Source organism: Melanotaenia boesemani, chromosome 11, assembly GCF_017639745.1.
Source record: "Melanotaenia boesemani isolate fMelBoe1 chromosome 11, fMelBoe1.pri, whole genome shotgun sequence".
Classification (NCBI taxonomy): Eukaryota; Metazoa; Chordata; class Actinopteri; order Atheriniformes; family Melanotaeniidae; genus Melanotaenia; species Melanotaenia boesemani.
Genome location: NC_055692.1, coordinates 37,602,275 through 37,618,872, shown reverse-complemented (window position 1 = coordinate 37,618,872; position 16,598 = coordinate 37,602,275). Strand labels below are relative to the sequence as shown.

The following is a 16,598-nucleotide window of genomic DNA, read 5'->3' as shown; positions in this document are numbered from 1 at the left end:
CTGGTAATAAACAGCTTCAGGGACTGATGCTCCTCCAGCCGCTGTTCCCACTCCTCAGTAAGAACAGCAGCTATTGGCTGTCCTAGAAGTCACTAGAAGTCATTAGAAGTCGCTCATTAGCATAATCAGCCTCTATCCTGCCGTAGAGAGGGATGTCATGGGAAAGGCAAAAGTGAACAAAAGACAACCTAAAAATGTTTAGAACAGCAAGTAAATAAATTAAAATACATAATAAATAAAATAATTCTGTCAATATTTTGTTTATTTTTAGTCCAGTTTTTAAGTGTATTTAGTTTTACACTTAACTGTTTAAATATTTCCTCCACACTCTTCATTAACAGACGTTACTGTGACGGTAAACCAGCAGGATCCTCCAGCAGCAGCTTCTACGTTTCATTTCCAGCCTGGTCATGAAACAGAGCTGAACGTCGTCTGAATGCAGCTGCTGCTGCGAGAAGACCAAGCCTCGTATGAGAGGGTCTGACCAGCACCGCTCCTCGTTGGGAAGATAAACTCCCTTCATTCACCTCCGTCTCCAAAAGTCTCCAATTACCAGAAAAACTCGCTAGAGGGTCTGAAAACTCGCTAAATACAGCCACAAAGTCGCTAAGCTGGCAACACTGAGGAATAATAAATTCCTCCAAGACCCGCCTCTTTCCACACATTAACCAATCACAGAGCTCGTTTCTCCCCGCTCACACACACATTGGCTGTCGTCTTCTTCGTTGGTGTTCGTCTCTTTTTTTCTTTCTGAAGTTAGTTTGAGTCGACAAACCAGCAGCTAATTTGTTATTACTGAACTACTGGGCTGAAGAGGGGAGCAGAAGTTTGTTAGCGAATAAATAAATTTAATTATAACTACTACAAGAAAAAGACGGACAAATGTATAATAATCTGTTTTACCATGCTCCATTTATCTGCTCCTGAATTAGGTGGTGACCACCTACGCATGAGAACTCTGTTTTCGATGACGTAAGTGTGCTGTGGGTTTTCAGCTGCGTTATTAACACTCAGACTATCAAAACATTTTTGTAATGTCGGATCAGATTTTTGGGCCTCCGTCAACTGAGCACTAGTGACAGGAAGAGTGTCGGAATCTGGTGAGGAGGCATCCCTGCCGTGCTGGTCATCAGGAGCTTCCGCAGACATACCACTACTGGCATTAGACGGAATCGCTTCCATGATTAAATGCGCAAATGCAGTGTCCGAGAGATCAATATCAGGCTTCTTGTGAGCTTGTGCACGGGTTACAGCACAAGCTGGATACAGTTTGGCATCTATTCACGAGGGATCGGATGAGATGGCAGCTGTAGGAGCGTCTAGTATTTTTAGGTTTGGGACTACATGTCCCCCAGCTACGTCATTACCCATTAATAAAGTAATCCCTTTCATGGGCAATGCCGGGCACACAGCTACAGGGAAAACTCCATTTATTAGCTCTGACTTAATATGCACACGATGTACTGGTCTGGGGACGTACCCTATCTCTTGTAATTACACTAAAGGCCAATCACAAATACATGTCACACATACACGTCACATATACACATCACACATACACGTCACACATACACTTCACAAATACATGTCACACATACACGTCACATATACACTTCACAAATACACATCACATATACACGTCACACATACACGTCACACATACACGTCACACATACAAGTCACAAATACACGTCACACATACACGTCACACATACACGTCACACATACATGTCACACATACACTTCACAAATACACATCACAAATACACGTCACAAATACACATCACAAATACACATCACAAATACACGTCACACATACACGTCACACATACACTTCACAAATACACATCACATATACACATCACACATACACGTCACACATACACGTCACACATACAAGTCACAAATACACGTCACATATACACTTCACACATACACGTCACACATACACGTCACAAATACACGTCACACATACACGTCACACATACATGTTACACATACACGTCACAAATACACGTCACACATACACGTCACACATACACTTCACACATACACGTCACACATACACTTCACAAATACACGTCACAAATACACGTCACACATACACGTCACACATACACTTCACAAATACACATCACAAATACACGTCACACATACACGTCACACATACACGTCACACATACACGTCACACATACACGTCACAAATACACGTCACACATACACTTCACACATACACGTCACACATACACATCACAAATACACGTCACAAATACACGTCACACATACACGTCTCAGAATACGGACCGCAACTTTATCTCCTGCGTTCCCTGTTAAAAAAACTAAACCATTAAATATAAATTGTGCAAAACACAAGTAAATTTTCTTTGACTTATCTGGTTCCTTGTCTCTGCAGTGGGTCTGTGTCCAAATGAATCCCACCCTTTTAGGTGGCTGTGGTTTGTTTTGAGTTTTTTGTTTGAAAGCTAAGCAGTCAGCAATGATGTGAACAGGTTTGTGACAATAGAAACATTCCTGTACCTCAGGACTTTCTACATTTGATGTTTTTATTACAGGATGAGTGCGAGTTTCCTCAGCACTTTCCTGTCCGACACAGCGAGTGTGGAACTTCTCCACATTGGCGGGCAGTGACATTTTGTGTGTCAGCATATACTCATCCGCTAGAAGAGCGAGATATAACACAATGCATTCTGGCAGACGATTCTTGAATTCCTCGAGTAACAAAAGTTCTCTTATGGACTCTAAATCAGAAACCCTAGAGGCGGCACACCATTTATCAATGTGCGCTTCTCACAAGCAAACTCAACGTATGTCTGGTCAGCAGTTTTCCTCTGCTGTCTAAATTTTTGTCGGTACACTTCAGGCACAAGTTCATAGAACTGTGGCCTTGACCGTGTCATAATTTGAGCTCTCCTTTAACGAGAGAGCATCAACGACTTCTTTCGCTTTTCCAGTCAATTTGCATTTTAACAATAATGGCCAAACATCCCGTGGCCATGTTAGTGTACCCGCAAAGCCCTCAAATGCAGCAAAGTACGAGTCAAAGGAAGGTAGGTCATACCTGGGAAGAGTAACGGGTGTTCTTACCCGATTCTCAACTCCTGATCCCATCTCAGTCATTGCTGTGCTGGCAGTTTGAGGGAGAGGTTCCACCTCCCCACTAGTTGGGTTGCCCCTAGCCAGAGTGCCCTCACACACATCTGAGGCTTCAGCAGCCACTTTTATCACCCCACAAACTTCTAACTGTTGCACCAGAAGATCTCTAATCTGCCTCTTGGTGGACTGTTTCGGGACCAACAGTGAAAAATGATCCGCAATCTGCATAAGATCAGCCTTGCGGCAACATTCGACAGTGGCACCAGAAGGAAACAAGCAAGAAACCGCTCCAAGTTAAAGGACTTAGCCAGCCCAATCTCCGATCAGAACAATAAATCCCACTGCTCCACCCCCCACAATTCACTGTGACCATTCTCATTCACTGCACCAGTCCAGTTCACTGTGACCAATCAGATTCATTGCACCAGTTGACTCTGAGCAGTCTGATTCATTGCACCCGTCCAATCCGCTTCACCAGACTGATTCACCACACTGGTCCAGTCCACTACACCAGTCTGATTCACTGCACCGGTCCAGTTCACTCTGACCAATCCGATTCACTGCACCAGTCCAGTTCACTATGACCAGTCTGATTCCTTGCACCAGTTCACTCTGAGCAGTCTGATTCATTGCACCGGCCCAATCGACTACACTAGTCTGATTCACTGTACCGGTCTGAGTCACTGCACCAGTCTAATTAATCAAAACAGTGCAGTTTACTATTACCAGTCTGATTCACTGCACTGATCCAGTTCACTCTGAACGGTCTGATTCCCCACACTGGTCCGATCCACTACACTAATCTGATTCACCGCACCTGTCCAGTTTACTCTGACCAGTCTGATTCACCGCACTGGTCCAACCCACCGCACCGGTCTGATTCACTGCACCAGTCCAGTTCACTCTGACCAGTCTGATTCACCACACCGGTCCGATCCACTACACTAGTCTGATTCCCCACACCGGTCCAACCCACCGATCCAGTCTGATTCACCGCACCAGTCCAGTCCACTGCTACAGTCTGATTCACTGCATCGGTGCAATTCACTGTGACCATTCTGATTCACTGCACCAGTCCAGTTCACTCTGACCAGTCTGATTCACCACACCGGTCCAACCTACCGCACCAGTCTGATTCACTGCAACAGTCCAATTCACTATGACCAGTCTGATTCACTGTACCAGTCCAGTCCACTGCAACAGCCTGATTCATTGCACCGGTCCAGTTTACTCTGACCAGTCTTATTCACCGCACCAGTCCAGTCCACTGCATCAGTCTGATTCAATGCACTGGTCCAGTTCAGTCTGACAAATCTGATTCACTACATCAGTTTACTCTGACCAGTCTGATTCACCGCACTGATCCAGTTTACTGTAACAGTCCGATTTACTGCAGCGTTCCAGTTCACTGAAACAGTCTGATTCACCGCACCGGGCCAGTCCATTGCACCAGTCTGCTTGACCACTCCAGTCCAGTCCATTGCACCAGCCTGATTCACTGCACCCGTCCAGTTCACTGTGACCATTCTGATTCACTGCAAGAGTTCACTCTGACCAGTCTGATTCATTGCACCGGTCCAGTTGACTATGATGAGTCCTATTCACCGCACCAGTCCAGTCCACTGCACCAGTGCAATTCACTGTGACCAGTCTGATTCTCTGCACGTGTCCAGTTCACTGCCCAGTCTGATTCACTGTACCGGTCCAGTCTAACATGCTTGAAGCTGTAGGAAGGTCTGATTCTGACGGTTTCTCTTTAGTTTCATTCTATTTTCGTTTAATCCTGCATGTTGATGCTACGACAATAGAATCACAGATCCTGGTCGTTAGTTGTCTGAATTCTAGGCAGCAGATTGTTTCGGCAGTTGGGAGCATTTGTCGTAGTTGTGTCATTTCCAGCTCAGACCTAATCAAGTGATGTGTCACCCCTCTCTGCTTCTGATGAAGTGTTCTTGATGGAGGTTCATCAGTGTGACCAGGGACAGAGCTTCAGTTTCTGGGTTGTTGTTCGGTTTGTCTCTGACCAGAAAGCTGATGAAGTTCTGCTGAATATTCCTCCAGAAAAACTCCAGACCCTTCTTTGTTAGTTTTCACTAACAGTAAAGCAACAGTAAATCCTCCTTCCTCTTTTGTCTTCTTGCAGCTTTTTTCAGACAGCTGTCTCCCTGCACAGCTGTCTTCCTGCCCACCTGTCTCCCTACATACTTGTCTCCCTGCACAGCTGTCTCCGTGCACATCTGTCTCCCTGCACAGCTGTCTCCTTGCACACCTGTCTCACTGCACACCTGTCTCACTGCACACCTGTCCTCCTGCACACCTGTCCTCCTGCACATCTGTCCTCCTGCACACCTGTCCTCTTGCACACCTGTCTTCCTGCACACCTGTCTTCTTGCACACCTGTCCTCCTGCACACCTGTCTTCCTGCACATCTGTCCTCCTGCACACCTGTCCTCCTGCACACCTGTCTTCCTTCACACCTGTCCTCCTGCACACCTGTATTCCTGCACATCTGTCCTCCTGCACACCTGTCCTCCTGCACACCTGTCTCCCTGCACACCTATCTCACTGCACACCTGTCCTCCTGTACACCTGTCTCCCTGCACACCTGTTCTCCTGCACACCTGTCTTCCTGGACACTTGTCCTCCTGCACACCTGTCCTCCTGCACACCTGTCTCCCTGCACACCTGTCTCACTGCACATTTATCTTCCTGCACACCTGTCTTCTTGCACACCTTTCCTCCTGCACACCTGTCCTCCTGCACACCTGTCTCACTGCACACCTGTCCTCTTGCACACTTATCTTCCTGCACACCTGTCTTCTTGCACACCTGTCCTCCTGCACACCTGTCCTCCTGCACATCTGTCTTCCTGCACACCTGTCCTCCTGCACACCTGTCTCACTGCACACCTGTCCTCTTGCACACTTATCTTCCTGCACATCTGTCCTCCTGCACACCTGTCTTCCTGCACACCTGTCTCACTGCACACCTGTCCTCTTGCACACTTATCTTCCTGCACACCTGTCCTCCTGCACACCTGTCTCACTGCACACCTTTCCTCTTGCACACTTATCTTCTTGCACACCTGTCCTCCTGCACACCTGTCTTCCTGCACACCTGTCCTCCTGCACACCTGTCTTCCTGCACACCTGTCTCACTGCACACCTTTCCTCTTGCACACTTATCTTCCTGCACATCTGTCCTCCTGCACACCTGTCTTCCTGCACACCTGTCCTCCTGCACACCTGTCTTCCTGCACACCTGTCCTCCTGCACACCTGTCTTCCTGCACAACTGTCCTCCTGCACACCTGTCTTCCTGCACTTCTGTCCTCCTGCACACCTGTCTTCCTGCACACCTGTCTCACTGCACACCTTTCCTCTTGCACACTTATCTTCTTGCACACTTGTCCTCCTGCACACCTGTCTTCCTGCACATCTGTCCTCCTGCACACCTGTCTTCCTGCACACCTGTCTTCCTGCACAACTGTCCTCCTGCACACCTGTCTTCCTGCACATCTGTCCTCCTGCACACCTGTCTTCCTGCACACCTGTCTCACTGCACACCTTTCCTCTTGCACACTTATCTTCTTGCACACTTGTCCTCCTGCACACCTGTCTTCCTGCACATCTGTCCTCCTGCACACCTGTCTTCCTGCACACCTGTCTTCCTGCACAACTGTCCTCCTGCACACCTGTCTTCCTGCACATCTGTCCTCCTGCAAACCTGTCTTCCTGCACACCTGTCTCACTGCACACCTTTCCTCTTGCACACTTATCTTCTTGCACACCTGTCCTCCTGCACACCTGTCTTCCTGCACATCTGTCCTCCTGCACACCTGTCCTCCTGCACACCTGTCTTCCTGCACACCTGTCCTCCTGCACACCTGTCTTCCTGCACACCTGTCCTCCTGCACACCTGTCTTCCTGCACAACTGTCCTCCTGCACACCTGTCTTCCTGCACATCTGTCCTCTTTCACACCTGTCTCCCTGCACACCTGTCTTCCTGTACACCTGTCTTCCTGCACACCTGTCTTCTTGCACACCTTTCCTCCTGCACACTTATCTTCCTGCACACCTGTCCTCCTGCACACCTGTCCTCCTGCACACCTGTCTTCCTGCACATCTGTCCTCCTGCACACCTGTCTTCCTGCACATCTGTCCTCTTGCACACCTGTCCTCCTGCACACCTGTCTTCTTGCACACTTGTCCTCCTGCACACCCGTCCTCCTGCACACCTGTTCTTGCACACTTGTCCTCCTGCACACCTGTCCTCCTGCACACCTGTCTTCATGCACACCTGTCCTCCTGCACACCTGTCTTCCTGCACACCTGTCCTCCTGCACACCTGTCGTCATGCACACCTGTCCTCCTGCACACCTGTCCTCCTGCACATCTGTCTTCCTGCACATCTGTCCTCCTGCACATCTGTCCTCCTGCACACCTGTCTTCCTGCACATCTGTCCTCCTGCACACCTGTCTTTCTGCACATCTGTCCTCCTGCACACAGTCTTTCTGCACATCTGTCCTCCTGCACACCAGTCTTTCTGCACATCTGTCCTCCTGCACACCTGTCTTTCTGCACATCTGTCCTCCTGCACACCTCTTGAGGTCCCAGAATCTGTCACTGATATCGACTGATTTACCTCCACATGGTGTCAGGACTTAAACTGGACATAAATGGTATGGTAAGTGGTCTTATGACCTGCAGTGGTGCAGCCATGGTAACGGTATAGACGAGCAAAATGATTCAGCCATACTGGCCTACTATCTGTTTTCCTTTGCTCGCCCTACCCGATGACATCATATGTCATTAAAGAATCTAAAAGCTGTCATTGGTCAGATCTGTTTGTCTGACAGATGATCTGGGGTATGTACAGGCTGTAGAGGGTTGTCAAACTGTGAATGCTTAATGTGTGTTTGTATGTGTGTCACAGGGCTGGGTGTTGGCGGGAATCCCCCGGACCCATTGGCAAACTGAGAGGCTACAGCAGGTCGGTGTCCTCCCTGAGCATGTTGGTGAGGACATGACACATGATCCCATCTGTCACATGGACACACAAGCTGTGGCCCAATCAGGGTCTGCACACTTCGACGTACAGATTTGTGGGCTACATACGTCATGGCGGTGGTGCCAAGCACTATCCCAATTCAAAGGAGCCTCTGAATCCACCCTACAAACCCGCACTTCATTTGGCCTCAAACGAAGGCTGTTGGTGATGCATGCTTTATGGCCTCTTTTCTCCCCAAGTTCATTGCGCACACAACGGTGGTGAATCAGCAACCAAGCTCAGAAATGTTTTTTTTTTTTTAACCTACACGTTAGTAGAAAACAAAGTACAAAACCAAGTACATCAAAAACATCGTTGTTGAACAGTGGTTTTAAAATTCTGTAATATCAATATTCGTGGATTTTTAAGTGGTTAATGAAGTGTGTACCAGCTGGAAAACAACAGAGCCTCAGACAGCTCTTTATTTTTGTTTGTTAGTTTTTACAGTATTACTCGGTCGGTGTTAGAGTGTCCTAGACAGAAGACAGTAATTTCAGAGGTTGAAGTGATTCAACATCCTATTGTGCTTCTATGGGAAATACTCATTGGCTCGGTAGGTTGCCCCATTTCACGAACGTTAAGCGGACTTCGAAGTGTGTGGACCCTGAATTGGGACACAGCTAATGTTATCCGTCAGATATGTCCAACTTCCTGTCCGGATCCATCACACTTCCTGTCTGAACCCTGTCTTTGCTGGTTTTCAGTGCTGCTCGAGGCTTCTGATGATGTTCTGCTGGAGCGGGGTCGGGGTCGGATGGTTGACCCGCTGACAGGGGGTGAGTCGGTCTAGCTTAGTCTGCTAAAACCAGAAATATCTGGAACTGGGCCCTGCTGCTCTCCTGCCGCCCGGACTGCCCTCCGGGGTTGGTTGCTGGGGAAAGAAGGGGAAGGGCGTGTGCTAGCATGTGTGTTAATGTGGCCATTTCCTTGTGTGCACAGGGGGTTGGGGGCTAGGGGTACGGGATGGGAGGAGGTACTGTGGGACGAGGAGGGCGGTGGAACGGGATGGGTTGCTTTGTGTGTGTGTAGGTGTATACATGAGTGATGTTTATTGTTATGTAATCTATTTTGATGTGTGTAAAGGCATTGTTTTATTTTTAATAAACATGAATTGCTTGTTTTTATCATGTAAAGCACTTGTATTGCCTTCAGTATGACAAGCGCTTTATAAATAACATTTGATTTGTTGTTGTTTGGTGATGGTGTGGATTGAAGGGTCGTTTCCTTCTGTCTGTGATCTTTTTGTCTCCTTTCTTCTTTCCCTTTTTGCTATTTTTGCTATTTTCCATCTTTTTCTGTCCCCTCCGGTCAGGTCCAGCAAGATTACATAGATTCCGTGATTCAAAGTAAATAAATAAATAAATTAATCACATTATCAACAGGAGCCTTACCCATAGGCCTCCCCTTAGCAGAGCAAGTTTGTTCAGCACGATACAGCAACCAGATTATCATTTTGCTGCTATGATGCTGGACAGGACAAGTTAAAAAAATAAAAATAAATAAAGTTTGATTTGATTTGATTTTATCACTTCCTGTCTGCAGATGTCTACCATGAGACCTTCATTTGGCCGACCGATAACATCATTGCTGAGCGTCTAGAGAGGAGGCGGGGTCTGTCTGAGATGCAGTTATTGACTGAGCTGCATCGTTACCGCTGTGAGGTCACAGGTGTGAGGGAAGCCTATCAGCATGTACTGAAGATCATCAGCGGTGACCAGCCTCACACCGACGTCTACCAACAAGGTACAGACACAAACCGGTACTATGGATCACTGGAGACGACCACGTGGTCTTTAGGTCCTGACAGCGGAGGAACTTTCTATGAAATCAGACACCTGAAGTTGGTGACCAGAAGCACTGGTCCACCTCAGAGACCAAATCCCGGTAGTTCAGTGTTGGTACAGCTGACGTGTGTATGTGTTGTCAGTGTTGTCTTTTGTCCGGACTCATCATCGCACCAGAACTCCAAGAATCCTCCTGATGGGTCCTCCAGGGTCCGGAAAGAGCCATCAGGCCCAGCTGCTGTCAGAGAAGTACAAGATGGTAGACGGTAAACACGCACACAAATACACTTTGTTTTTCAGGTTCTGAGTGTGTTCCGGTGCAGGCCTGGTAAATCAGACTTAGACCTTCACTTGCATCAGGATTCTGTTTGTGTTTCAGTCTGAAATTAAACGGAACCAGATCAGTTTGAGTCTCCATTAGTTTCCTTTATGCTGGCAGGACGGATCTGATCTTCTGTTGTGTGGGTGTGTTTCAGTGTGTTGTGGTTACCTGCTGAGGTCTGTGGCAGCTGATGGTTCCTGTCTGGGAGTCAAGATCCAGCCGTACCTGGATGATGGGCGCCCAGGTGAGGAGCCTGTTTCCCAGCAGCCTTCCTTGTCTTCATCCTACACAGCGGTCCAGAAGGTTGTGTTAGTGCTCTGCAGTGTGCGTCTGCTCCCATGGCTTATGTTGGATTTATACATCTGCTTACTGTTGTACTGGCAACTTTATGCTGCTATCACTGAAATGATCCTAGATCGGTGGGGACTGAGTTATTGATCACTGCTGCTATTGCAGTTCCAGACTCCCTGGTCCTGCAGGTTCTGGAGGAACGTCTGAGCTGTCTGGACTGCAGCTGCAGAGGCTGGATCCTGCATGGCTTCCCCTGTGACCTGCAGCAAGCCAAGAGCCTGCAGGATACCCAGCACCAGCCGAACAGGTACCACCTCTACCACCCAAAACCCAACAGGTACCACCTCTACCACCCAAAACCCAACAGATATCACGTCTGTTCCCTAAAACCCTATAGGTACCACCTCTACCACCCAAAACCCAACAGGTACCACCTCTACCACCCAAAACCCAACAGATATCACGTCTGTTCCCTAAAACCCTATAGGTACCAACTCTAGCAGCCAAAACCCAACAGGTACCAGATCTGCTCCCTAAAATCCAAGAGGTACCACCTTTACCACCCAACACCCAACAGGTACCACCTTTACCACCCAAAGCCCAACAGGTATGACTTTTACCACTCAAAACCCAACAGGTACCACCTATACCACCCAAAACCCAACAGGTACCATCTCTACCACCCAAAACCAAACAGATACCACGTCTATTCCCTAAAACCCTACAGGTACCACCTCTACCACACAAAACCCAACAGGTACCAGATCTGCTCCCTAAAATCCAACAGGTACCACCTTTACCACCCAAAACCTAACAGTTACCACCTCTACCACCCAAAACCCAACAGGTACCATGTCTGCTCCCTAAAACCCACTAGATACCACCTCTACCACCCAAAATCCAACAGATACCACGTCTATTCCCTAAAACCCAACAGGTACCACCTCTACCACCCAAAACCCAACAGGTACCACGTCTGCTCCCTAAAACCCAACAGGTACCACCTCTACCACCCAAAACCCAACAGGTACCAGATCTGCTACCTAAAATCCGAACAGGTACCACCTTTACCACCCAAAACCCAACAGGTACCAGATCTGCTCCCTTAAATCCAACAGGTACCACCTTTTCCACCCAAAACCTAACAGGTACCACCTCTACCACCCAAAACCCAACAGGTACCACGTCTGCTCCCTTAAACCCAACAGGTACCACCTCTACCACCCAAAACCCAACAGGTATCACCTCTACCACCCAAAACCCAACAGGTACCACCTCTGCCACCCAAAACCCAACAGGTACCTTGTCTGCTCCCTAAAACCCAACAGGTACCACCTCTGCCACCCAAAACCTAACAGTTACCACCTCTACCACCCAAAACCCAACAGGTACCATGTCTGCTCCCTAAAACCCACTAGATACCACCTCTACCACCCAAAATCCAACAGATACCACGTCTATTCCCTAAAACCCTACAGGTACCACCTCTACCACCCAAAACCCAACAGGTACCTTGTCTGCTCCCTAAAACCCAACAGGTTCCACCTCTACCACCCAAAATCCAACATGTACCATCTCTACCACCGAAAATCAAATTCTGGTTCTGCAGAGACCAAGCTCTACGAGCTGCTCAAGACTTAACTTTCAGTTTTAGCTTCAGTTCTGCTTGTTTTGGAGTGGTCCTCTTAGGATCTTGGTTGATCCTCAGAAGGTGGTGGAAACAGGCGAACTGAGGGAACCTTGGGTTTTCTGCTTCTCTCTAACCTAACATGTAGTTCCTTTGGTCTTCAGAGTCTACTTCCTGGAGGGGACAGATGAAGTTTGTCTGGAGAGAACCAGTCTCAGAGGAACAGATCCGGTCACCGGGCAGAGGTTGGTGGACCAACTCTCCCAGAACAATAACTGGTTCTGACCTGTTATTGTTCCCTGCACAATTATGTACATGCCTCTTTGCTGCTGCAGGTTTCACGCCATGACTCGACCCGCTCCAAGCTCTGAGGTCCAGAACAGACTGCAGACCAGACCTGAGGACCGCACTAAGACTGTGATGCAACGACTGAAACAGTACCGGATCCAGTCTGCTGCTCTGCAGGTATGCAAACACAGAAAGCACACACAAAAGGTTGTGGTGGAGGGAAAATGTTCCAACAACATCAAACCATGTGTGTGTTCAGTCCATGTATCCAGATGCGATCCATGTTGATGCTGATCAGGATCCTCACTCTGTGTTTGAAGCGCTGGAGAGCAGACTGACCTCTGAATGACAGCTAGACCCACCTGGACTATGGTTTTATGTGTAAAGCTGTTTGGAAATAAAATTTTTATTGTTTCGGGTGTTTAAGGTACGTTTCAATCAAATCAAGTTGATTTAGAAAACACTTTTCGTCACGTAAAAGCACACCTGATTATCATCTCGCATATTCACTCATCCACCAGACAGTCAGACAGGTGTTCAGCTATAAGCTAAGTTAAAAAGTTTTCAGTCTCTTTTTAAAAACAACTGTCTCTGCAGCCCTCAGGCTCTCCAGATGTTCCACAGATGGGGGCTGTAATGTGGAATGAGGTCTGGCCATAAGTGTCGGTTTTGACTAGACCAGTACCAGAGGACCTCAGGGTCCGCAAGTGCTCATAATTTAAAAGCAGGTCCGATTAATATGTAGGTCCAAGACCATTAAGACATTTATCAACAACTAAAACAACTTCAAAAATTGATCCTGAAATGCACGGGGAGCCAATGCAGCCATTTTAAACCTGGTGTGATGTGTTCCCTGTGGTCCTCGTCAGAGTAGTTGTAGGTTAGAGATGGACTTTTTAGAAAGACCAGAGAGCAGTACAATACAGTAATCTATTCTGCTGGAAATAAAAGCATCAGCATCCCGGTGCTGGCAAGAGAGAGGAACGGGTGACTCTGGCAATGTTTTTAAGATGGTAAAATCCAGTTTATTAGACGTTTCTAATGTGTGGAATAAAATCCAGCTCAGAGTCAAAAAGGTCTTCAGGACCAATAACTAAAATGTCAGTTTTGTCCTGGTTGAGCTGTAAGAAGTTCTCGGCCATCCATGACTTTATATCTAAAATACACTTTAAAAGGACGTTAACTGGCTCCAGGTCATCAGGAGACACGGCGATGTAAAGCTGCGTATCATCAGCATAGCTGTGGAAACCAATGCCATGTCTCCTGATGACATCACCAAGAGGCAACATGGACAGATTAAAAAGAAGACCTAGATCTGATCCTTGAGGAACCCGACATTTTATTTCATGGATTTCTGAGAAGCAGGTATCCATACATATATAAAACTATCGATCTGTGGGATAGGAGTAAAACCATTTAGCACCTTCCCCTATAATCCCCCAAATCCCACTCAGCCCTCCTTCAAACCCCTGCACCCCCCCTGCCCCCGGTCCATACCCTGGGTCCCAGGGCGTCAACCAGACACCAGGGCATGCACCAACCCACACCACGGCAGCACATCCAGGCAGGCCCAGACCCCCGGCACATACGGACCCCACCACCCCAGAGGGAGGTGGGGTCACCCCGGCCACCAGAGCCCAGAACCCCCGCCCAGCCTGCCCCAGAATAGCCTGGCTGCCCAGCCCAGGTCCGACGCCCACCAACCCAGGCGTCACCAGTGGCCTCACCCCCCGCCATGAGGCGACTCCAACCGCTGGCCCCCACAGCCCCCGATGGGGCCAGACCCAGAGCCACCCCCACCGCAGAGCAGCCCGGTCCCGCACCACGGGCAACCACAAAGAACCCGCAACCACCAGTCACTCCCGGCCATTTCCCAAACCCCATAGCAACGATGTCACAGTCCTCCACCTACACTAAGTGATGGAACTAAGCAGAGGGGACCAGAGGGAATGAGATTCAGCTAAATGGTTCTTTGAGGAGGCAGACATTGTCTCACTACTGATGTGGTCAACCAAGAGATTCCTAAACTGCTGAATACACAGATTATTTTTGGTTCTCCAGTTCACAAGGATAGTTTTCTTTGCGATGCATAATGCTGTGTGTATCGTGTGTGCAGAGTTAATTGCCATATTAATGTCACCCAAGTCACCTAGTAGACACAGTGCGGGGATTGTAGGAATATTACATTTAAACCATTTTGACATGTCCACACATACCTGAAGCCAGAACCTGCGGACAGGTGTGCAGGACCACAAGGCATGGAGATAGTTGTCTGGTGTGTTTTCATTGCAGTGTGTGCAGATGTTTGATTGTGATGTTTCCTTCTGGATCTCTGACAGAGGAGATGGTTGTTTTCTCCTTGTTTGTTTTTAACTGATTAGCCAGGAACCTTCCAGATTTGTTGCCATGCTCAAAATTCTCCAAGCGAAGTCTTTGCACCAAAAACTGCGTCTTTTTATCTATTATTTCATTAAATTCAAGTTTAGCTTTCCTTATAGCATTTAGTATGTGTTCTTCTGGGGAGACATGGTAAGCTCCTCTAAGGATTTAATTCTGAGTTCTAACTCTGAAATTCTCAAAGTTTCCTTCTTTTTCTTATGAGAAGAAAAGGAAATTATTTTCCCTCTCATTACTGCTTTTCCTGCTTCCCAAAGAACACACACTGAAGTTTCTGGCAAGTCGTTATTTTCTAGATATAAGGACCATTCTCTTTTGAAGTAGCTGATAAACTCAGGATCTTTAAGTAATGACGTATTAAATCTCCAGTTTCTAGTTGCTGGTTTATTGCTCTTACTTCTCAGAGTAAATGATACTGGTGCATGATCACTAATGCTAGTAGGATGGATTCTGGTTTCTGACATGTCATTCATCAGCGAGCTGCTAGTTAAGAAATAATCTAATCTAGAATAGGAATGGTGAACTAAAGAGAAGAAGGTGTATTCTCTTAGTGTGGGATGGTGAGAGCGCCAAGCATCACAGAGACCAAAATCCTTCATGTTTTACAGTTTCTGAGGATTTCCAGACTCGATGAGCTCCTGTGGTACTTTGTTTGTCCAGTATAATGTTAAAATCACCTCCTATAATTAGTGTGTTATCTGAGTGACCATAGAGGCGAAGAGGGAGTGAAAGAAGGAGGATCATCTACATTTGGACCAGATATATTTGCGATACATAACTTAACATATTTAATAGATAATGTAACTATTATAAATCTGCCTTCTGGATCTGTGATTGTATTATCTATGTCAAAATTTAACCTTCTATTAATAAGAGTTGCTGCTCCTCTCTGCCTAGAATTATAACAAGCTGAATACACGTGTGGAAACTAGGTTGTTGAGAGAAGATCTATTGTTGAGTTTAATAAATGAGTCTCTTGGAGTAATATTATATCTGCTTTTATTTCTCACAAACGATTAAAAATGTTTAACCTCTTTTCCCTTGTGCCAGCTTATATATATATATATATATATAAAATCTGTATATGTATTTATCGAGTTGCTGAAGCGTGGGTTTTCTTTTAGTCATGACATGCAGACCATTTGCTCTGAATATAAAGAAATACAAAAAATCTTTCATCTTCAGGGTAAGCAAACCTTTCCTTTGTCATACAGGTATATCCGTATAAATATTTTTACACTGTGCCTACCTTAGAATGTTCTCTTTGTGTTCCATGTCGATCTTACCAGTACAGCCACAATCCAGAACGTCTGAGTCATGTCGGACGCCTATGCAACCTTGAATCCAAATTAAGAAAAAAAACTTTAAGAAGTGCTGATTCTACTGAAATTATGGAGAAAAGTTGAACTTTAATTGTGTAATAAATAATCAACACATCTAAACTGTTATATAAATTAGATTACATTAGATTAGACTTTATTATCTCACAGTGGAGAAATTCACTTGTTACAGCAGCTCTTGTTATAGAATAAAGTGCAGAAAGACAGAATAAGGTGAACATGCATCACAGCAAGAAGGTGCAATATAAATTATTTACAAGAAAAAGTCTAAGAAAAGCAAAAATATGTACCATTATAAATACAAAAGATGTATATATATATATATATATATATATATATAGTATATATATATATATATATATACTATATATATATATAGAATAT

The 16,598-nt window shown here is 46.5% G+C and overlaps 1 protein-coding gene across 1 annotated transcript in view; it reads left to right on the top strand.

The window, feature by feature from the left end:
• ak8 (adenylate kinase 8) overlaps window positions 1-12,891 on the top strand; it is a 28,590-nt gene extending 15,699 nt beyond the window's left edge. Inside the window, exons 7-15 of the mRNA XM_041999019.1 lie at window positions 8,052-8,133; window positions 8,870-8,941; window positions 9,708-9,908; window positions 10,093-10,215; window positions 10,426-10,515; window positions 10,728-10,869; window positions 12,354-12,434; window positions 12,525-12,654; window positions 12,737-12,891. Of these exons, the coding sequence (XP_041854953.1) occupies window positions 8,052-8,133; window positions 8,870-8,941; window positions 9,708-9,908; window positions 10,093-10,215; window positions 10,426-10,515; window positions 10,728-10,869; window positions 12,354-12,434; window positions 12,525-12,654; window positions 12,737-12,826 (1,011 nt within the window). The 3' untranslated portion in view covers window positions 12,827-12,891. The remainder of the gene's footprint in view (window positions 1-8,051; window positions 8,134-8,869; window positions 8,942-9,707; window positions 9,909-10,092; window positions 10,216-10,425; window positions 10,516-10,727; window positions 10,870-12,353; window positions 12,435-12,524; window positions 12,655-12,736) is intronic.
• The last annotated feature ends 3,707 nt before the right edge of the window (window positions 12,892-16,598 follow it).